At 36.0% G+C, this 23,952-nt stretch overlaps 1 protein-coding gene across 4 annotated transcripts in view; it reads left to right on the top strand.

Annotated features, from left to right (window-relative positions):
• LOC117326354 (grainyhead-like protein 2 homolog) overlaps positions 1-23,952 on the top strand; it is a 68,462-nt gene that overhangs the window by 23,080 nt on the left and 21,430 nt on the right. The window contains exons 1-3 of one of the 4 annotated variants that reach the window (XM_033883063.1): positions 9,386-10,216; positions 11,390-11,440; positions 14,621-14,899. In XM_033883063.1, the coding sequence (XP_033738954.1) occupies positions 10,182-10,216; positions 11,390-11,440; positions 14,621-14,899 (365 nt within the window). In that variant the 5' untranslated portion in view covers positions 9,386-10,181. Of the gene's footprint in view, positions 1-9,385; positions 10,217-11,389; positions 11,441-14,620; positions 14,900-22,126; positions 22,589-23,952 lie in introns of those variants that run through there. The other 3 variants (XM_033883065.1, XM_033883064.1, XM_033883066.1) reach the window with 3 other exon arrangements.

Here is a 23,952-nt window from a genome sequence, read left to right as displayed (position 1 = left end):
TATAAGTATTGATTATTTTATACATTTTTATGCAATACAGATGATTTTGTTGAAATGCAATACCCATTTTACAATTGTGGTAATTTGAAATGGCAGAAAAACTCGTTAGGTGCTAAAACCATCAGTTGATGGACGCTTTAAACAGTATGATCTCATCAGGGACTTCATTTCTGTCTGTAGACAACGTCTTCAGTTATAGAGCGGACTATACATACCGCAAATCCTATCTAATACAGTATGATAAACACGACAAACTTTTTGATGATTTCGGGCTCAAATGTGTAAACTTCCAGTTTATGATTTATTTTTAAAAGTAAAGGTTAATATTTTATCTTTCAATGTTGCTGTTCCTTTTCTGGTTATGATAGTATATGAGGCTATCGATATCAAATGAATACTCACAAGTAAAATAGGAATTTAATAGTAGACACAGCTGCATCTTATGGCGTCCATCTCATAAAAATGAGCCTGAAAATGTCGAATGACCACATACAAGATGTAATTGGTTTGGGTGTACTTCAAAAGAAAATTGTCGCCTCACTTTTATTTTCTTCATTGGACATCCAGCCGTCGCTCAGACGTCCTCATAAGCAGGTATCCACATTAAACGATGGGATGGAAGGCAGTTTAGTTCTAAAGATTGTATGATTACATTTAATAGCACAAATTGTCCTTCGAGCGTGGCCTTGTAACACCAACATTTTAATGCGTGCCTTTTATCTAGTTTAGGTACAGGGAAGGTCAGGCCATTCAAAATTTCTAAAGACATGGTCACATAAAGTGACAGGCTTGATGTTTTTTTTTAAGATTTTACGATTTTTTATTTTGGTCCAATACACACTGGTTACAAAGGTCACGCATATTCTGAACAAATGAGTGACTACAATATTCCTTTTACTGGAGAACTACTACATACTATGTCGGCACATACTTTTAAAAATATTTCTGCTGTTTATATTGATTGATAATTTTTTTTTTTATTTACCAAGAATTATACAAAAGAAAGACAAATGAAAAGCAGATTTGAAGGGGCATTCTTTCGTTTAAATAAAGTTAAGGTGGTCAAAATTTAACTTACTAGAAAATATGTTTGTTTCCAAGTAGTAAAGGTTGCAATCTTTACATTAATACGACAGTTTACTCTTTAGATATAGTATTAAATCCTGAAAATTCTTCAGTATTGAAATTGAAAATTAGGTATCACTAATTACCGCAAAGACAGACAGTATTTGTATACAATACACCTTTTTCTTGTACATTTCAGCGTTACTTTCATTACATGTAGGTGCATACACTCATATTATCATCGTTCGAACGTAGATTTCCTGGACAAATAAAAAAAAAAGACAAATACAAGAAATGTATAAGAGAAGCCATACTAGCAAGTTTATCTCTGTTGAAAATAAATATCAAATTCGTCATTTGCGCGGAATATTTCTAAACCTACCCAGAGTATTCTCAGTTAACATAACCTCCGGTAGGTGTCGTCGGTGAAGCAGAAGACGTTTACACTTCCGGTACACCTGGTTCTATTATTGTGCTTTTTAAGTGTCTCCAATCAAATCTTAAGATATTGTTCATATTTTGCCTTCGTTTTGTCGATTCTTTATTTGTTTATATTGTCTTCCGTAAACCTAAATTGGTAAGATATGCATTTCTACCATGGAAACTTCTATTTATCTTAATCATACAGAATAGCAGTTCTTGGGCATATATGAGTTGATGTGAATCAGATTTATAAATCTTTGTAATACTAAAACATTTTATTGCGTGTTTTATTCGAAAATATTGTTTCCTCTGCTTGATTTCTACCATGACAACTTCTATTTATCTAAATCATACATTAACATTTCTTGGGCATATATGAATTGATGTGAATCAGGTTTATAAATTTTTCTTAAGATAAGACATTATATTGCGCGTTTTATTCGAAAAGATTTTTTCCTCTGATTATTTACCAACCCAAAAACCAATGTACATGTAATGCCAAAGAAAATATTAATTAAACCTTTATCAGCCTTCAAGTAACTTCATTATGTCATCACGACTTAGCCCTGTTAACTCGTCAACTTCTTATCAACATAAACTTTATCAGAGTTCATCTGTCCGTGAAATGAGTTTTAAACTGGATTATGTAAGACCAAGGTGGATTGCAGGAAACTAATGACTATGTACTATGGTTCCTGTATACATATTCCGGATATTGATATATAATTTCGATATTTTAGATAGGCGGTGTCGTTATGTGAAAAAGTGTACTTCATGTGAATGTTGCAAGATAGTTGTTTTCAAAAGAGTTTATAAGGATTGCAATCTAGATCTACATCAGACATTTCACGTGAATGATTAAAGCCCTATATTATATCCATTTCCTTATACAACCTTGCTTTAAAGATTTTTATCCAGTAGTTTATTCCCAACTGTAGTCAAAGTGTTTTAAAAATCTACCAATAGAATATACCACTCATTCTTTTTTTCTTTCTTTTACAAAATGCCGCCCAAATTTACCATTGAATACATGTTTGAACACAGCCAGCATATAGGTCAGGGCGCGGTACAGTGTTGACATTAAACAAAGTTGAACACATACTAGTAATATATACGCAATTGAATTTGGTATATATTAGGGGAAGTTAAATATTTGTATGCAAATCTTAACTTTGTCTTATTATCATTGTTATGTATGAATAGACTTAGCTTGTATACAACTGTGTGAAATATGTCAACCGAAACATTACCAATAGTAACCGTAATAATAAAGGCGTGATCATTACATGGCCTCTGACTAATATGAATTACGCACTTGCAAACGTGTTCAATTATATTAAGTAATCACCGAATTATATGGTTTAAGGTGAACGCCTTCTATTCCGACTACGGATTTTTATCCACGCCCGAATGTTGGTTCTGCGTATTAGTGTTTTCGTATACTTTAAACGATATACACCCACTCGTATTTTATATTCTACTATGTACTGTTTGTGTGTACATATATAGATATGTGTAAGAAAGTTTATTTTCCAAAGGATTATGTGTATATTGTATACTTTAATACATTGCACAAGCGAGATTTGACATACTGTAAACGTACATATTTTAGCGGTAATTTTATTTTAGCGCTTTTCGCGCTGGAAGCCTTGCGCTAAATTATTATTGCGCTTATTACTTTTTGTACGTTCTATTACTATAGAAAGTTCTGTGGATGCGCTAATTCATCAATGCGCTAACTCGCTAAAATCTGCAAATGCGCTAAAATTTGATTGCGCTAAAATAAGTACGTTTACAGTACTTGACAAAAGTAACATGATCACCGGTCATGGTCATAGTTAATCATTCCTTGTTAGATCATTGTATATTTGTGTCTTTTAAACTCAATGTTATCGAGGTATGTCTCTGACGCCAACACTCTTTAACAAAATGAAACACGATATATTTCAGACTTCCCATAGTGACGAATACAATGCATGATGGCAGTAGTACTTTTAGCTGATCACCTGAATACCTCGCTTTGTAATCCGATAGTGTAGCTGGTCATGAAGTACGAGGAACTGATAGTCAATTTTTTTACAGAAACTTACTTGGCAGTCTTATGAAGACTTCGTTTAAAAACTTCTACCAAAACGATTTTTTCTGTCAAACTACGTATTAGGTAATGATTTTAAACCCATTACCGCTCAGCCCATAAGGAACACGATCAAATACGTATTACCAAATCATATGTGTGCTTTCCAAAGACGAGAGTTTCTAAGCTTTCAATTGCACGTCTTCTGTTTGTTTACATGTTTCAACCAACATCTATGATAATGAGTCAATAATAAAATTCTTAATAGCTACTTTCTTGTATTATTTGCATAATTGACATTCTTGTTTGTATATTCAGTTCCATACCTCAACATTGCAGTAAACATCGGTAACAGATTTGATATGAAAATTTGTCATCATCGCATCGGGTCAATAGTAGTATGGAATATATGTACATGTATATCTATATTGTACAACATACGATAAATTTCTAAATTCTCAAAATTTTTAATATTAATTTCAGTCTGATTTGTTCTTTGTTAATATGAATATATTGTACAGTGAGATTATCTTTATACCGCTTGTCCATGGTTTCACATTGCTTATGATCTCTTATTTTCAGTGTACTTTAAAATGAACTATTTTATCGCTTCCTGAGTAATTTGACAAACGTCACAGTTACATCGACTATAATCTTTTTCCTGAACGTCACTTAAACGTTTGGCAAGTAACTTGACTGACAGCTTCTTATATTTTGTCATGACATTATTGTCCTGAAACGTGTATGGTAAACATAAATATTGTGTTTTTCTTGGTTGAAATTGTGAGTAATTTTAATTTATGATTGATCCCGGCACGAGTCAATAATCTGAAGTAAGTGGTACTGAAGATTGAAATCTAAATGAGAGTTTTTTTATTGATAAGCACTAATTGCCTACCAGTGATCGATTTGTTATGGCGGTATAACAATTCTGAGCTAACACCAAAACCAGGTAGGAACGATGATCAGATACGCTTGTTTTTCACCTGTACCGTAAGATGTATTGGGGTTTTACGTTGTGCCCCTAACAATAACATTCCACGTCGCCATTACACTAATCTCGCGTCAAGCTTCACGTGCCACGGCCATGATGGATGACGATCGTCCCAGGCCAATGTAATCGATAACACTGCTGAGGTCGATGGTCTTGGAATCATTGATTTCACCTGGAGTGTACTTCCGTCCTTCATCATTACAAAGTTATATCCTATACAGCAATTGATTAAGTTGTGAAGGTGATTATAACACCAGGTTTACACTGGGCTATTTCATCCCGTCTCATATTTGCATTTTATAGATAAAAGCCTTATCTGTTAAAGGTAATGGGCTGCAGGGCAATAACAACAAATATGCTAATTGAAATAACTTCTATATATTGGCTGTTGTATATGTATTACTTGTCGTGTGGTTATGCAGACTTTATTCAAATAATTCGGCAGCCTCATGCGACCAAAATACGTATTTCTAAAACCTGATCAAATTATCAATCTTTCCTTGCCAGATTGATCGATTAGGTAAGTGTAATTACCATACGCCTGTTCCGTTAAAATTTTCCTAATCATAATACTTCTTTGGTATTACGTCAGAGGTGGTTTCTTAAAGGCGTTGTCATGGTGCGATCAACCCACGATTGACGATATACCCTCCCACGTGAACCGGAAGGATGGACACCTACATAATCTTGTGAATTTAATTTGGTTCATTAAAACCCTAAATTCAAAAGAAAAACTACCTATAACAGATGGAAGATAGAGTTTTATTCCCCGCCAGTATATTCACAGCGATGGAGATATCTTTAGATGTCACATATACGTTTATCCTTACCAGTTATTACATGAATTACGCAGTTTTTATACTTTAAAATGAACTTAATTGATCATAAGGTTATATACAATAAACTAAATTAATATCGTTGTTTATATCGGATTAACAATTAAGTGAATCCTGTAGATTATATCTGGATGGAATGAGTTATATTAATATTGTTTATACCGGAGACTCAATTTGCTCCATTAGGAACACTGATGTATTGCAGTTAGCCGTCTCTTCAGTGACCAGCAGTGGGATTTTTTCCAATGAATTTAAAATGTTGACGATGTTTTATAACCATAATCGTTATTCACACTGTTTCTCCATAAACAAAGGCACTGTATCATTGTCTGTTGTCAGTGTATTGTATGATTGACTGAATTCTAAGTGGTCTTTGTTTGTTTGCTTGATTGTAAGTTTTCTATGTTTTACTTGATAAAATTTCCGAGTAATCAACGGAAGATAGATTCATTACAATGACATACCTCGAATGTCTGTATAGTGCCATTTTAAAACTCAATATAACTTTTATCGTCACAACAAGATTAATTTTAAGTGATAAATGTTAATATGATATAAATATCAGATAATTTATTTGCTCTATGAAGAAACGCCTGTGTATAATACAAAGCATTGATATTTCTATTCTTTAAATATTTTTATACTTTTATATCCTTTTGTGGAAGTCTGAAAATTTTAAGCCAAGAAATTTACATGCTTATTGGCAATTCTCTATTAAAGCATTACTAAATCACATGCTGACATGCACTATGCCATTTGCAATTGTTTGTAAACGGCGTAAAGTGTTAATTTCTTGTCTAATATTTGTTATTGGCTGTTTGCTACTACCACAAAGTGTTAACTTGCCTGTCTAATATTCGTTACTGGCTGTTTGCTACTACCGAAAAGTGTTAACTTGCTGTCTAATATTTGTTACTGGCTGTTTGCTACTACCGAAAAGTGTTATCCTCTACTGTTGTTATCCTAAATTGATCAACGTATTTGAAGTTTTTTATCGAGGTCTTGTTTCATCAACTTTTGAGGTAGATAGGCAGAACCCGAACATTATAATTTTCATCTTTGTGAAATGGTGGGTAGCTGGGCGTGTAAAATAATGTGCCATGCTATTGGTTCGGGGTCTTTGAAGATTGGTAATTTGACAAATGTTTACTTACCAGCGAATTCATTAACGATATCACCAGGATCTGACCAAGTATCATACTCGAGAAAGTTCTAAAGTGCAAAAGGGAGAGCCACCTCCGTTCTGGAGTGTGTGCTAGACAGTGTGTATAGGCAGCTTACATGAATATCGAAATTATATCTGAAACACACTAAGCCAAATATTGATGACCACCGATCAGAGCTGCCTTGCAGTATGTACGCTGATCTATTTTTTATGACAATTCGTCTTATTGACCGGGATGGAAGTGACTTTATATGGTGTAGCGTCTCCGTCTGTCCGTCTGTCCGTACTCACTCAACATCCTTGTGGGGTGCATTCACCGATTCATTACGTCAAAATAGCTTCGTCACCTAGGTCCTATAGGAGACGAATTTCAAAGTATTTTTGTTTTTTACCCATAAATCAACATTAAATCTCACTGTTTTCTTTAGCGACGTAAGGAACGGAAATAAAAACAGATTTTGAAATTCTGATCGACTTGTGCCGTGCACTCCACAGGTTGACAGACAAAACACTGCACCCCACTAGTCGACCTTGCCCGTTCGTCCGTCTGTCTGTCTGTCCGGTTAAAGCTTTGGTGCAAGTTTCGTCAGTGGTCGACATTTCAGATAAATCATATGTTATTGGCCTAAATTTTGGCATGGCTATTGTTCATGTGGATTCTAACAAAGATGATTGATACATTCTGAAATTTTGCACGTCTTTGGGGTTTTGGTTTATTTCGTTTAATGTCCTATTAACAGCTAGTGTCATTTAAGGACGTGTCAGGTTTGGAAGTGGAGGAAAGCCCAGAGAAAAACTACCGGCCTACGGTCAGTACCAGGCAACTGCCCCACCTGGGTTTCGAATTCGCGACCCAGAGATGGAGGGCTAGTGTTTGGGCAATATGGGTTTAATTTCTTGTAATGAGTCTATTTATCAAACAAACAGATATCCATAGGGTATAGTCAGACGGGCGTGTTACGTATCCGTTTGGGATGCTCGTTTAATGAGTAACAGTAGATAGGTTAAAGAAATTTGATTTTTTTTGTATCGTTTTTTTCAGAAATTGGATGCATAATGGATCAATGTTCGTGGAAATTTAGCAACGGACCATAATTTTCTCTTTCGTGGGAATTATTAAACAGTCCGTACTTTGATTAATTTAGTTTCAAAAGATGTTGTAATGGTTCTAATATGTCAAAATAAAGTACAAATCATATTATTTGACAATGGAAGACTTGATAATAGTCATTATTAACTGTATAACTAACATAAACACAAACCCAGTTCTCTAATATACCAGATTCTTTATTTTGCGGCAGAAAACATGATAATACATCTAAGCTACATTTGACGTAATTTAAAAAAGGTAAACAGGTATGTCTCTGGTCAAATACCATACTATTAAACGCTATCACATTAAGTGAAAGATATAAAATGAAATGCACACCTTCCACGGCAATAAATTAATATCTTTATATCAAACCATGTAGAATATGTTGCCGGGAATCTGATACATTTTTGAAAAAAAAGTCTGCAAAAAAAAATGTAAAGACTGCTTTAGGGAGTCTTACAGGTTTGGTACGTAACGATGATATCAAAAACAACATATAATTCTTGTTTAATGACACATTGGGTGGATAAAGAGAAACTTGAAAAGGGGGCAAAAGCATTTGAAAGGTAATGAATATGTGACATCGTTTCCAAAATGCATTAAGTGGTGTTATTAGTGAAAAAAGAACAGTCGTGCTATGCATTGCGTTGTATTTGATGTTGTTTCAGCCTGTTAGCTAGTATGTGATGGTAGATGCCTGCCTATTTATGATGGTCGCGGTACCTGACTATGTGCGATGGTGCGGAAACTGGCTGTATCAATGAGATTGTGACTTTTAAACTGTACGTGTAAAATTTGTACTATAAAGACTCTGTGATTTTCTCGTTCAGTGTCACTGGTCTTTATAGCACTGGTGTAATTATACCCATAACACCAAGATTTTCTCAATTAAAAAAGCCTTTGACCATTGACGAGTAACAATTTAACAAGAGTTACGAACTCAGTTTTATGTATGAAACGTACCTGTACGTTATTTTAATATTGACAAGCGTTTCTATGGCGCTCTATTGATGTAAGCTACAGTCAGACATTGGATAGAAGATACCGTTTATTTGTTCACAGAGACATGATTTAAAGAGTATTTAGTCTCCATTCATATATATTTCATAAAAGAAAATAATCGAATATTAGAAAGATTTATTGCGAGAGATGAAAATCTTAATATTACTTGCAAAATAAGAATATTTTTTCTACGCCAGTAATGTCAATGTATATGTGTATCTAGTTTTATTCATGTGTTTAGTACAGTATTTTTAGCATTGGAGAATTCACGAACGACTGCCTGGCTATTTCAATACAAATATGGTGTTGTAATATAGATAAGTGTCTATATACAGCTTCAACACATAATATGAAAGGCTTGGAAACAATTGCTTTTGTTATTCTCTTCACCAATGCTCTTTTGTTTTATTTCACCGTTGAAAGAATAAAACTATTCAATATACATATGGCTAGTGTCAACACTGCAAGGTGCCGGGCATATTAAGAAACAGGCATAATCCTACACCACGCCTAGCCCAAGTCTTATTCCTAAGCTCACGTTGATTGGAGCTCTTGTTGGAAGTTTCGCTGAAGGATTATACACACGACAATGCATGGTAGGGTCACACAATACACCGATACTAAGGACGATTAAGATAAGCAGACAAACGCAAGAAAGCGATTTAGCCATGAAAGGGAGTTTTGTTTTGTTTTCCGTGCTATGGATTGTTTACGTTTAGATTCCTGCTGGCTAAATGGACTATTTCCGGCCAATGGCAAGATACATATCTAGATGGCCCAATACATACCCCATTGTGTAGGTTTCTGTATGAAAAAGGTCAGTGTGTCCGCCTTCACCTCTCGTTCCACAGCTTAGCGGCCAATTTAGAGATTCGGTTTTTTTAGACTTTAAGTGCTTTCGTTTTCTTTCTTTTCTTCGATACAGTTTTTTCTTTTTATATAAACACGCAGGATGTACATGTGATGGTTTTTGGGACATTTGATCTTCTTCACGTTTTCTCCACACGCTTGGATGCAGACGCTGCAGACCTATGCAATAGTTGTGAATTTACCGGATGTACCTTGTGCAATGTCCAATGTCTGAGCTGATGTGAAGACCACGTGGCTTGTTAACCACTTGTAATCTTGATCACTGTGCTTTAACGCTACTAAGGTGCATAATGTAAAATCGTGGAATGTGGGGCTGTTTGTTCATACTAATATGGTAATGGACTGGTTTGTGTGGGAGTTAAAGAACAAACAAGACAATGTACTATTGTGTGATATTCGCTGATGTTAAGCTGTCTTAGACAAAGTGTCATTATACAGGCGCTTGTGTTTACTCATCATTGAATCACATGACCTTGGCATGTTTGTGTTTTTCGCGACGTCTAGTTCAAACCGAACTTAAGTGAAATTTGTAAATATGTTATCGGCTATTATTACATATTTCATCTAGCGTTAATGCTTTACATATGGTTTTTGTTGACCAAGGCTACGCTGCATTTCTCATTTGGATCTGTATTTGAAATTTCCTTAGTGTCACAGCAATGAAGGTCCCCAGGGCACAAATGCTTCCCAACAGGTACTGTGTCTTCCTAGAGAAGCAATGTTTAGAATGTCCTTGATACACTTTTACATTTTTTCTTTTCATTCAATGCTATTTTCTCTGTATTACATCACTGCTTCGTAAGTAGCCTGTGTTGCATTTTCGAAATTCTTATTAGATTCAATGTGTTTTGTTACATTTTACACATGTTTATGATCAGATTCACTTGCTATCATTGACTAGCTTGTTAATGTTAATGTGTGTGTTGACATAATCTTATGACTTACTGCAAAACCATTTAATGCATCACCGCGTTTGAACAACCAGGTTGCTATGCCATATGATTAAGTATTACAACACTTTTTATGAAAATCCCTTATCTATACTGTTTTCTTAACATTTGTATTGGATATTGTCATCGCCTGGGCGAACATGCTCCACAAGTATGACATGATCTTTATTCATAGTATTTACATCGCAAGCCACACAGCCTCACGTGGGTCTATTTTAAGGTTCACGAACGCTTCACTTGTCATTATGTAAGCAATGAATTTATTTCATCATTATCCATCTCCGATATTTTACTTTGAGAAAAAATAACCTGCATTAATGAATTAATTTGACAGTGATGTCGTCAGTAGGGAGTAACCGACGAATGCCGCCGATTCCTTTCTGATTGCTAATGTGTATTAGGTGTTATTTAGGATAGCATTATAACGTATTGTAATGTCGAAGACAGGTATTTTTTTCTAATTGAGAAAGATTTATCATAAGATAACAATTTATGGATCGCTGAAATGCAGTCTTATGCATATGAGTCTAGGAGTCGAATATCTGCAATATATAAACAGATTCTTTTATACACATCCCATCATTTAATGTGTTAACAAAATCTCTATTGAAGATTAATGGTTAGACCCCTTTCTTATGAAATCACATTTAGTTTGAAAGTGAAAGATCTTTATCGGGGTGTCTACAGGAGGTTGAAAAAATATGAATAAGTCTAGATCATGCCAAGTGGTCCGTGACTGTTGGACTGTCATAACGTGGTGTGAATGTAAAGGTTTATTTTGATGTCATGGTCTTGTTGACTGGGTGTTGATATATTTGTGTGGGTGCTGTCTTCGTTTGTGGACATTCGTGAACAGTAGACCGGGTGGAGTTCCCAATACACCCAGTCATGAGGATGGTTCTCGATTTTACTTTCAGTGATGATTCTTTAGATATGGAGGATTTAATAATATTCCCTGAACTTCACTGGTAAGTTGTTAGCTTAATTAAGAATTTTAAAATTACCAACACGCGTAGTGTAATTAAATATAAATAGTTCGAGTAATATATATGGTTACACTTTGTTTTCTTTTGTTGGTTTTTTTTTTTTTTATCGAAATTTATTTTTTTCATTTTTATCTTTATTCTCAGTTGTGATGACTGTCTTGATGTGAATTTTGTACGTGAATATTTCACAACTGAATGTATACATGAATAGTACTTTGATTATTAATACCTTCCATTGCATACAAGTATACTTTTGTTATGAATCATATCGGTATGCTGTCGCTTCTAGTTTCATTGAATGTCTTAATGTTTTATTTCAAGTATATCGAATTCCTTCTCCTCAACTGAAAATATCTTTTTTTTTAATGAATAAATAACTTTACATTGAGGTGGAATATGATGATACGACTAATCATTTATTGACAATAGTGAAACAGCATTCAACTATTTAAAGTGTTTCGGCCTTGTAAGGGAGACGGCTTACGGGTTAAAACCAGTCCTGACCTTGATTGCGTCAATAACACATATTGAATGTTCCCCTTCATAGATTGTATATTTAATTGCAAAGTTGACCCAAATACCCGACACCAGAGACTTTCGAGTTAGTTCATTACGATTTGAATTTCTATAGGCACAAGAACTGCAGATGGTAAATGAGAAAAGCACTTTTTTCAGTGGGATTTATGTCCTTCATGGAAAATGTCAAGCTAGGCATTTTGAACCCATTAACGCCATCTTTTTGTAAGCTACTCAAAGTTATTTAAAAAACATAAATTCGGCTAGAATTTCATTGACTTTTTTTGGATTTTTACACATGCGCAATTAAGAGTAGACATATCGGTCTATGACGGAACCGGGTCAATGTCACTTTAAAAGGAAGCTGAAATCCTATACAAATTGGTTAAAATGACATGTTATTTTGTAATTAATTTCATGTAGTTGCGACTCCTTTGATAATTGATTTTTTGGAATACATTAAGCAATACCCTGTGTATATCTGAATATGCTTACATGTGTTGGTATATATTATTCCATGTAAGTATTAAGCAAAATTCGCGCATACATACGTGAATTGAATATTTAAATGTGAAGTTAGTAACAGGTATACAGTATTTGCTGATTATTTAACAACATCTTAACGGTTTGAATACATGAATATAATTTGCTTTGGTTCTACTGTATCAAACTCCCTGTTTTTAATGAAAGATTTAATAGTTTTTATGTCTTTTGTACAATCCTTTTTAACCAGTTGAAATTTGCTCTTTGACAGATGTATCCTTGTGTCTTCAGCCTTATAGCAGTGTCTCTTTAATAAGTTCAAGACATACTGTATGCAACACCATTTTCGTGAATTTGGCGGTACGACGATGTTCGTTCACGTTTTCGAACATTTAGAACTTTTCATTTTGAAGAATTACTATGCATCTTATCAATACACAAAATCTAAAGCACATTCCGTACGAAAATTTGTTTTAAAATGACTGTTCTTACGACACACAGATTGATAACAGTGTTTGATAAATTGATACAGCATATGCAAATATTGAACTGAATCATACTGTTCTTCTAGTACTCGTCAGTGATGCTAGGGATATCATAAAGCTGTGGTGTCCTTCTAGTACTCGTCAGTGATGCTAGGGATATCATAAAGCTGTGCTGTCCTTCTAGTACTCGTCAGTGATGCTAGGGATATCATAAAGCTGTGGTGTCCTTCTTGGACTCGTCAGTGATGGTAGGGAGATCACACTGCCGTTTTGTCCGTTTAGAACTCGTCAGTGATGATAGAGACATATCATAGAGCTGTGCTGTCCTTCTTGGACTCGTCAGTGATGCTAGGGACATCATACAGCTGTTTCGTCCTGTTAGGACTCGTCAATGATGCCTAGGGATACCATACAGTTTTTTAGTCCTTCCAGACCTCATCAATGATGCTAGAATGATCATACAGTTGTTTTGTCCTTCTAGGACTCGTCAGTGTCGCTGGGGTGGATATCAAGAAGGGACGTTCGGAAAATAAACGTGGGCCTACACAAATATACTATTCGTAATCATTTCGGATTAGCCTCTACGGTTACATTATCCTCTGTGACGCAAGCTAGGACTGTCACAAAGATGTACCTAAATTGATCCTGTAAATGAACGTTTTTTCAGGTTAAGGAAAAATCAGATTTCTTCTTAGGTACATTTCATGGGGAATGTTTTTGATATGCAAATGGTGTTTTCGTTCACTTTTGTTCATTTGAAATACTACAATATACTTCAGACACCTGTTATGCTTAATGTTCCACAGTCAATTTGGTATCTGTTCCGGACTTCGACTGAGTCATAAACCTATTCACGGTTGAGTTGCATCCTCCCACCACCACATTAAATCCTATCTTGGTACAAATATGTCACTGGTCGGATCCACAATTGCGTGGTTTCGAGCTTCGCTTGTCATTTATGTTGTAATGATATGCTTAAATAAAATAAAAATTTGCCGTTAAATCGTGTGTGTAGGAATATATGTATATAAGGAGAAAGAGGGAGAGGAAAGACAGAGTTTATATCAGCTCAGTGAAATATCGTGATTGTGAGGTGTAAACTTATACAAAATACACGGGATGTCAACTCGACTCGATAGCAAGCATTACGACTTACATTGTTAGATTGACAGCTTCTTTATCATTGAGTAAAATTTCTTACGCTTCATACAACTTCTGGAATAATTGCGTGTTTCAATACCTGAAAGTAACACCTGCCTGGCATAGACACCAGTGACCACCAACGGTTTGATGGTATCGCTTAGTAAATGTGTCCTTGTTTTGAATGCTTTGTAGTAATTCTCAATCAAACCTACACTGTGACACACTAAGATCAGCCGTCATGAATGATACAGGTGGCATGCTGTTTCTTTCCGATATCGAATTTGAAAAAACAATATTGGATATTCTCTACTCACCGATATTCTTAGAATTGAGGTAAAACTGTGCACTGGTATCTGCATGTCTGCATTCATATGTTATTATGCAACAATTTCAGACATTGTAACATAATTTATATAACACCATACCTCATAATCAATGATATATTTTGTATACGCGATCAATTGATAATGTACTTTCAAGTTTTGTAAAACAAAATATATTTATATATATATATATATATATTTGTGTATTCCAGGACATCTGAAAAAAGCAAGCATGCAAAGAAAGATAGTTCAAAGGATTCCAAACGCAGATCTGAACAAGATGGACCCCCGGATGATATTCAAGCTTTTTTCGGACACCCTCTTACTGCAGCTACGACAGCTATTAATGGCGAGGACAGTACAAACGCTTCTGCTGCGGCGCTGTTTCATGAATACATTAACCTACCCGCCATAGAAAAAAGTGAATTAAAAATAGGAGACAAAATCGATATCGAGAAAATGGCACACATCTACGAGGAGGAGACGGAAAGGTAAGCTAGTTTATAATAAATATCATTTTCATAGTGCTAGTGCATGTTATGTAAAATACAAAGCTGATGTATTGTTGTTGGTAGTTTCGTATTTGCATTTAAGTAAGCATGATGCATGGTGTCTTTATTTATAATGATAGCATTATTCATGTCAATTTTGCATTAATCTGGACTAGTCGTCCTTGAAAACAAGGTCAAATCACTTTTGGTCCATTTTATCATGGGATGAGATTTGTTTCTGCGATCATAGTGGAGTTTGGATATAGTTTGAGCTTGATATTTACGTTATACATACAGGCGATATGAAGGTACATACGGGTACCTTAACAGGTGAAATATACATTTATGTATGGTCATATATAGTATACAAATGCATTTATGTGGATAATATGTACAACTTAGGATAACATTTTGGATTTATAAGAAAGTGAAGACATGATAAACATGTGTGAGGGCATATCACGCAATTTATAATTACATACTTAAAATTATATACAAATATCAAAATACAAAAATGTGTATTAAGACATTCTGAAAATTGTTCATGCTGGTCGCATGACTATTCTTCTACGTTCTTAACACTGTATATCTGAATGAGAAGACATGTTGTTGTTGTTGTTGTTGTTGTTGTTGTTGCTCGCGCTTTGTTACAATAGCATTCAGATGCATACCAGTTATCTCCATAAAGCATTTGATATGCACTGTTGTTCTGTTTTTTAAACCACATTCAGACGTGAACAGATTTCATCCAGTTTCCCTAGATTAAATTTCACGTCAGTCATTTTCTTAAATAACCAAGTCTATAGGAACATGATGGCTGACGAATTAAATACGTTTGAAGATAATTTTGAAAGAAATTACTTGGCGGAAATATGAGCGTTAATAGATTATGATATTAATTTATGCAAAATGAAAAGATGAATAAGAAAATAACATTTTCAAATATGTATTTCCGCAATATCTCGAATGAAATAACAAAAACAAAAATGATTCCCTGTTTATAATTCAGCAATTATATTTTTCATAAAAGAGAAAATAAAAGGCACAAGCGATCCGTCCTTCAGTGTGGGGTCTTTCAAACTTACAGAATATACACAGTAGTACGCTCAACCTCAATGTTTTATATAAACCCTCGGGCTATACGCTGATAACAGCTAGTGCCCGTTGACAGCCCTGCTAATTGTTTAGCACCAGTCTGTCTGTGAAATGGTTATAGTTTTACTCAATATTGACCATAAAACATGTCGACCAATTTCACTGCAACAGTCAGCTTTCAAATATGTGATAGACTTTATGACTGGTCATAAAAACTTCTGAAAGTTAATATCGCGCTTGCGTTTTAGAGCTAACATCGTAAACTCTTGTAATTTGTTATGTAGGTGTTAGGTATGAGACTTTTAATTATAAAATTGTATTAATTAAGATAATTATAATGAAGATTTTTTCCTCTGTTTTCGCTTAACCATGTATGACTCCTCCCTCCCACGAACATTCTCTAATCGTTGACTTCTGCTACAGTGAATCTTGATACTAAATTTCATGAAAGCATTTTAATTCGACTGTGTTCTGTTGAATGGAAGTTGCTAAACATTACGATAAGTTAAAGTCATGTTGAATCGCTATCATGCGTCTTGTGAAGTCTGTCGTGTTTGTGTTAAAATATGTGGCATAAGTCGCGTCTTCCATTTGTAAATATCGAGTATGTTGATATATAGAGATATGTTTATTTGTCGTTTTAGACCGATTTGCATTTTATTTAGTTATGTTTGCCTGGCTTACCACGTCATCAATTACCTCCTAAGTGCTATTGCCGAGTCATTATAAAAAATCTTGAATATAAATATGTATGATTTCTGTATTAACATTTACATATATCATATATGAAAACCACCTGCAAATTCTTTAACCCTACAATTGATGTATTCATGATTTTATATGTTTATGGGGATGCACATGAGGTGTATATCCTCTACGACGTCATTTTAAACACGTGTCTTTACAACTTCTTCAGTTTTGACATCACCTTCAACCATTCTATTGCGAACATCAGTTTTTACGTTTTGGGAGAGGTTGGTGACATTTGATAGATTAAAAACACGTGAAAGTACAAATCGTCAACACCTTATAGATACCTACAGTATTAACTTTCACTAATCTTTTAAGAATGAAGTGGATCGGCCGAGAACTTAATCATAGGCCCCCAAAGGTGTGTACTGATATAGGCTACGGTTGGATAGACATTTAGGTACTTATATTATATATCGAGTTTCTCACACCTAACTTCAAACAGGTATACAGGTTTTTCCAAAGAAAAAAAGTAATTCCGTAAAAGGTGTTTTACGTTACAAAGTAATTCTACGAATTTCAGTATTTGGTTTGTTTTTGTTTAATGTCCTATTAACAGCCAGGGTGATTTAAGGACGTGCCAGATTTTGGAGGTGGGGGAAAGCCGGAGTACCCGGAGAAAAACCACCGGCCTACGGTCAGTACCTGGCAACTGCCCCACGTAGGTTTCGAACTCGCAACCCAGAGGTGGAGGGCTAGTGTTAAAGTGTCGGGGCACCTTAACCACTTGGCCACCGCGGCCCCACGAATTTCAGTAACTAAGAACGACTGAAAATAACTCTTAAGAGTAGCTACACGTCAAGTAAAAGTAAACCGTAAATCCAACTAAAACTTGCCACAATGAGGGCAAAATATCAACGTGTGTGTGCGTGTGCATGCATGACAGTCCTTGACAAAAGCACAAAGATAATAGAACACAAGAATTCCGGAAGAGGGGGCGTCTTTTGCCTCATCGAAGACACTCGCCAGAATACAGAAAACATCTTCTGTTTCACAGCCATTTAATTGAAGTATAATGGTAGTATATGGAATGTAATCAAAGTAACAGTTTCCTCTTTCATGCATAAAGATTCATGAAGAAGTATGGAGAAATGTAAGCGAAATCGTTTGCAGTATAACAGCTTGGTTGCTAACTATAAGTCCTTTGGTTTTTTTTTAGCAAGACTAAACGTTCCGCGGTGGCCGAGTGGTTAAGGTGCCCCGACACTTGAATGCTAGCCCTCCACCTCTGGGTTGCGAGTTCGAAACCTATGTGGGGCAGTTGCCAGGTACTGACTGGAGGTCGGTGGTTTTTCCCCGGGTGCTCCGGCTTTCCTCCACCTCCAAAACCTGGCACGTCCTTAAATGACCCTAGCTGTTAATAGGACGTTCAACACAAACAAACAAACTAAACGTTCTTTTCGTGCTTCGAGAGGATGTGCTCTATCGCAGAGACCTATATATAGTATAGTTGTTATTCAGTTCTCTATCGAGCGCATAGAATGTACCTATATTACTTATTATTATATAAAGGAGAAGTGGCAGCAGAAGAAGGGTCGATAAAGCCATGTATCGGCATAATTATGACACATATAATTAATACGTTCACTTATGTCCATAGCAGCGCTTACCTCGCTTTGGACAATCAATAAATGACATCAATTGGAATGCATTGAATAGACGTACAGTTCTGATTGGCCCATGTAAAATACGCTGACGTCAGTTTAAAAGCAGTGAATAGCTAATAGCATTCCGATTGGTCCAACCTATGTTGTTTTTGTTTAACCGAGTAAAGTAAAATGTTATAAAAGAATATTCAACATCAGTTTCGTTTTGACTTAAGTTTAGGATGAATTTGACATTTTCCGTGCTTTTTGGAAGGCAAATGAAACATTCGTGATAATTTTCACCAATCTCATGTTTGATAGAAACTATTGTATGGCTGCTTATCACGTGACTAAGGGACTCGCGTAGGTAAACATCATTATTTTATGAAATCCAAAATGGCGACACTTTCATTTCCTACCTCGGCCTATGTTGTAGACTCTATCCACAACGTCATAATGATTTTAAATATTTCTGATATCAGAGACTAGTTTATGGGGTTTTTTTTATATGATAGCTAGCAAACGTCGAATTTTGGGAAAGAATTAAATGTATTTGAAAATATTCTGCCTGTTTTGTTTTTTTTCTGTCGTATTTTGTACCGCTGAGCCAGATATAGTACTAGATCTTCACGAATTTCAATGGAGTGACTGATCGCCCCAGTAATTACTTTTTTATGCAAATTACTTTCCTTCAGATCTACGAAGGTATTATATATACCAATTCTACCAAGAAAGGGGGAATTATATATTCTACTTTGAATCGAGTACCACACTGGTAGTGTTTACATTCATCAGGCGTGCAATCTTAGCACGAGCTTCATCGTCATGACAAGCACGTGCATGAATTCCGACATGGTTGTGTGGAGGCATTGACGGTTGTGTCATGTTGATGTGAGCACATAATGCAGACAACTTATCAGCACTGTTGATCAGAATACGTTGAATTACGCAATGATATATTTTTTGCACGTAATTTCGCGGATATAAATATGCTACCTCTTTTAGTTTGGAATGTTTTAACTATTTTACTTTGAAATATGTTCATACAATAACCGAGTGTTGTGGAACTGATCATTTCGTTTCGCTTTTTTAACAGTTCGTTTCACTTCTTTTTTGTCTAACCTTTTCTAATTTTACATTTACAACCGGAAAATTACGTAACAGTGTGGTCCTTTCTCAAATCTATCTTACATCTTTATGTCGTTACTGTTCATCAACATCATTTAATGGTGAGACATTTTATGTAAATTATAAACTAAAAATTCCATAATCTAGCTTAAATTACGTTGAGTCAAATCCCTGCCACTTGTTTTACTTTTAATCAAATGAAGACGAATACATAGTTACTTGCTGTCACTAATATGATGAATAAAGGCTTTCTCTCGTCTGTAAATAAAAATGATGTTTTCTCCGAAAACGTCAAGTTTTTCGTTGGCTTGATATATATATATAGTTTTTAACAAGTGAAGAGAGCGTTATCGGATGTCATGTCATTTTTAAGTGTGGGTATCTTAAAGATACACCTGGTCTGAGAATTTGAAGGCTATATGCCTCACGTTGGATGGTCCATCCGATATCGGGTGATATATTGTAAAACGAGCATCCTCCCTTCAACACTGAGGTGTGTGTTATTTTTTAATATAATTAATTATGTTTATCTGATGCTCGTGTTTGGTCTCCTATTGTTACGGATTCTGAGGCAGTAAATTTTACAAGTAATTAAAATGGCGAAACCTAGCATCCCAGGTCCTCTCTTCAACCGGAGTTCCTCCGTCGGTGTCGGTATCTGAGGAGACCCAAATACTTTCTCAGATGGACACGGACCTCTTCATTAATGCTTTGTGTGTATAATAATGATGTAATACGTCTGTAAGAAGTTACTTCTTCATTTCAGTCCCTCTTCCTTCTGCTCATCCCTCCTGCTCATCCCTCCTCCTGCTCCTCCTGCTCCTCCCTCCTCCTGCTCCTCCTTCCTTCTGCCCCTCCCTCCTCCCTCCTCCTGCTCCTCCCTCCTCCTGCTGCTCCCTCCTCCTGCTCCTCCCTCCTCCTGCTCCTCCTGCTCCTCCTTCCTTCTGCCCATCACTCCTCCCTCTCTCTGCTCTTCCTCCTTCCCTCTCCTGTTTCTCTTTCCATCTGCTCCTCCCTCGCTCAGTCCCTCCCTCCTTCTGCTCCTCTCTCCTTTTGTCTCTCACTACTGTCCCTCCCCCTTCTTCCCTCTCCTGTTTCTATATCTTTCTGTCACTCCCTCCTTCTACTCCTCATTCCTTCAGTCCCTCCCTCCTTCTGCTCCTCCTCCCTTCTGTCCTTCCCTCTTTCTGCTCCTCTTTCCTTTTGTCTCTCACTCCTCCCCCTCCCCTTCCCTCTCTGTTTCTCTCTCTTTCTGTCACTTCCTCCTTCTGCCCCTCCCTCCTGCTCCTCCCTCCTCCTGCCCCTCCTTCCTTCTATCCCTCCCTCCGTCTGTCCCTCCCTCCGTCTGTCCCTCCTTCCGTCTGCTCCTTATTATTTCTGCCCCTCCCACCCCCTGCCCCTCACTCCTCCCTCCTTCTGTTCTTCCTCCCTCTGCCCCTCCCTCCTTCTGCCCTTCCTCCCTCTGTTCTTCCTCCCTCTGCCCCTCCCCTCCCTCTGCCCCTCCTTCCTTCTGCCTTTCGTTGTTTTTTGTCAGGTTATGATATCAATGTTATTTATTATCAACTCATTGTTTTAATCAGTAATACTAAGATTCCATTGGTCCATGTGTGTGTTATATCAACTCATAAAACGCATCAATCCCAGGTAGGTAAGCCCATGGCAGAATTATATACAGTTCATTTATACAGTGTGCATTGAGTCCACGACTCGGTGAATGAGTTCAAAAAGTGTAAAAAAAAAAAGAAAAAATTTAAAAATTGCGTTTAGGTCTATATCATAACTACAGTAGTAATGGACATTACATGTTAAAATTACACCATTGCCATCACCTTCTTTTAAAAGGAGTGGGTGTGTAATATCGAAAGGTAGGCATGAAAAATGATCAAAAATTACAATCCCTTTCGCCAGTCCCTTTTCTAGAACATCATATTTACTGATCCGTTTGGATACAGTCGAGGGGTCCATTTGCCTCCTATCGCCCAAATCACGTCACGCCATACATCAAAGTCGTTCAATGTTTGTTCAAAATTGAATTTATTTTTCTCACAATTTTTCAACAAAAAAAAGAATCATTTCCTTTAGTTACTCATATCTTGCTTTTCTCTTGAACTCTCTTGACTCATTTCGAGGATGATATATTGCATGTTTCCGTGGCTTGTACACGCAGACAGTTTTGTTGGTGAAATAAAGCTTTGAACAAAGGCCGTTTTCATACTCAACCGATTTTGAACATAAGATACCCATTCTCTGACGATACAGGATAAGATAATTACGATCAGATGAAAATGTTGGGTGTATTCTTAAATACTTTTGAAAGCATTCTTCAAGGTCATGTTCAAGCGCTGAGCGACCTATCTGATGACTTCGTGAAGTAAAGTTGTGTTGTATTAATTACATATTCTCATTGGAACTGAATGCGTTCTTCGGGATCGTGTAGATTTTTCTCTATAAATAGCCTAAGTGATTGTGAAACGACAAAATTTGGTCAAAACCGAGTGCAACGCACACTTAACGAGGCCACCAATCCTTGACCTTTTGAAAGGTCGCAAGAGTCTTTATTTCTTTTGAAATGGATAAATATGTGTTTATTTCACGTTGTGGAGCATGACGAGACACCTATTTACTGTACAAGTGACGTTTTGAGCGTCCATTTACAGATTTGTGTATGACTTATCACAGTTAAACTTGTGAGCGGGTACAGCCTCTGTGCCCGACACAGATGTTGATTTCCAGAGGACAAACTGTGTCCCCCCCATTCACAGGCGGTATGTATCAGCGTCTCGCTAGTGTATTGCGGGGGTTTTAAATCAACAGCGGTATCTAGATTTCGAGAGGCAGTGAAGCGGAACGGACTTTTCCACGTCCATTTGGAAATGCTTGTTGACAACATGGGCTACTTGTGCAGGGTGAAATATAAACATATGCGCAACAAAATTGTACAACGAGGAAATCTGTGGACGTCTCGTTGAACTTTTTACCTGTGTGTACGCTACGCACACTCCATTGTGGACCTGGACATGAAATTTATGCGACTAAATGGAACGTGAAGTGCCCTCGCTAATTCGCTTGGGTCTTTAAAAATCTGTTTGAATGTTCAACAACAGATCCGATACACTTCTGCATTATAGAGGTAAGGGGCCGACACAGAACTGGAGTTTAGTAATATAAATACTATACATGTAAATCATTATGGAAGTACTAAATATACCTGACAAGGAATTGTCAGTGGGGCGAATGTTTTAACGATTAATGTCACAAAATGCATGTGATAAGTTAATATTCTTCTGCACTTGTTACTAGCTCTTTAAAATATGATATGAATTTTTGCATTGGTAATTTCATGTTGAAATACTGTAGGTCACTATCTGTGTCTTTCTGGAGCATTTTAGAAAGACGTACACTCATGATATATATATATGTGTGTGTGTATATATATGTATGTGTTATGAAAAATGGAATATTTTATGTTGAGCGGATGCATACATTACCAGCTCCGTCAAGTCTGTTTACATAACAGGCCTATCATACTTTGTTCCGTGCAAACATACATCATCACAAACACTTCATATCGAACTTTGTTCCTTTTAAAATGGTTAATTGGCAATGTAAGTTCTCTGTCAATACGCTTAATAGCAAGTTTTCTTTCTTTAATTACGCTTTGTAACAAGTTCTTTTGTTTTCCTTTGGAATACGTTTGATACAGATATTGTGTCTTTTAGATACGCTTTATAACGCCTGTTCCATGTAAATTCGCTTTATAACACCTTTCCCTTGTAAGTTGGCTTTATAACACCTTTCCCATGTAAGTTCGCTTTATAACACATTCCCCATGTAAATTCGCTTTATAACACTTTTCCCATGTAAATTCGCTTTATAACACATTTCCCATGCAAATTCGCTTTATAACACATTTCCCATGTAAATTCGCTTCATAACACTTTTCCCTTGTAAATTCGCTTCATAACACCTTTCCCTTGTAAGTTCGCTTTAAAACACCTTTCTCTTGTAATTTCGCTTTATAACACTTTCCTATGTAAGTTAGCTTTATTACATATCCCATATAAATTCGCTTCATAAAACTTTTCCCATATAAATTCACTTTATAACACCTTTCCCATATAAATTCGCTTTATAAAACATTTCCCATGTAAATTCGCTTTATAACACCTTTCCCATGTAAGTTTTAACACGATTGAACCTCTAATGTTTCTTACTAAAGCACAAATCTTTAACTACATTTATGTTTTACATATGAAAAACTACAGGTTTTGATTTAACAAGAAAATACTAACTTCATGCAGAGCTGTGGAGATAACGGTGTTGTTTAACATGACAATCCTTTCAGGAGTTCCGGACATTAAGTAGAACTAAAGATAGATTGTGTCGTTGTTTCTATCCATTAATAAGTTCTGAACATAATATTTGTCCATTAATGGGCTCTGATGCCCTTGTGCGTCCATTAATAAGTTCTGAACATAATATGTGTCCGTTGAT

Source organism: Pecten maximus, chromosome 4 (genome assembly GCF_902652985.1).
Source record: "Pecten maximus chromosome 4, xPecMax1.1, whole genome shotgun sequence".
Lineage (NCBI taxonomy): Eukaryota > Metazoa > Mollusca > Bivalvia > Pectinida > Pectinidae > Pecten > Pecten maximus.
This window is presented reverse-complemented; position numbering and strand designations above follow the sequence as displayed.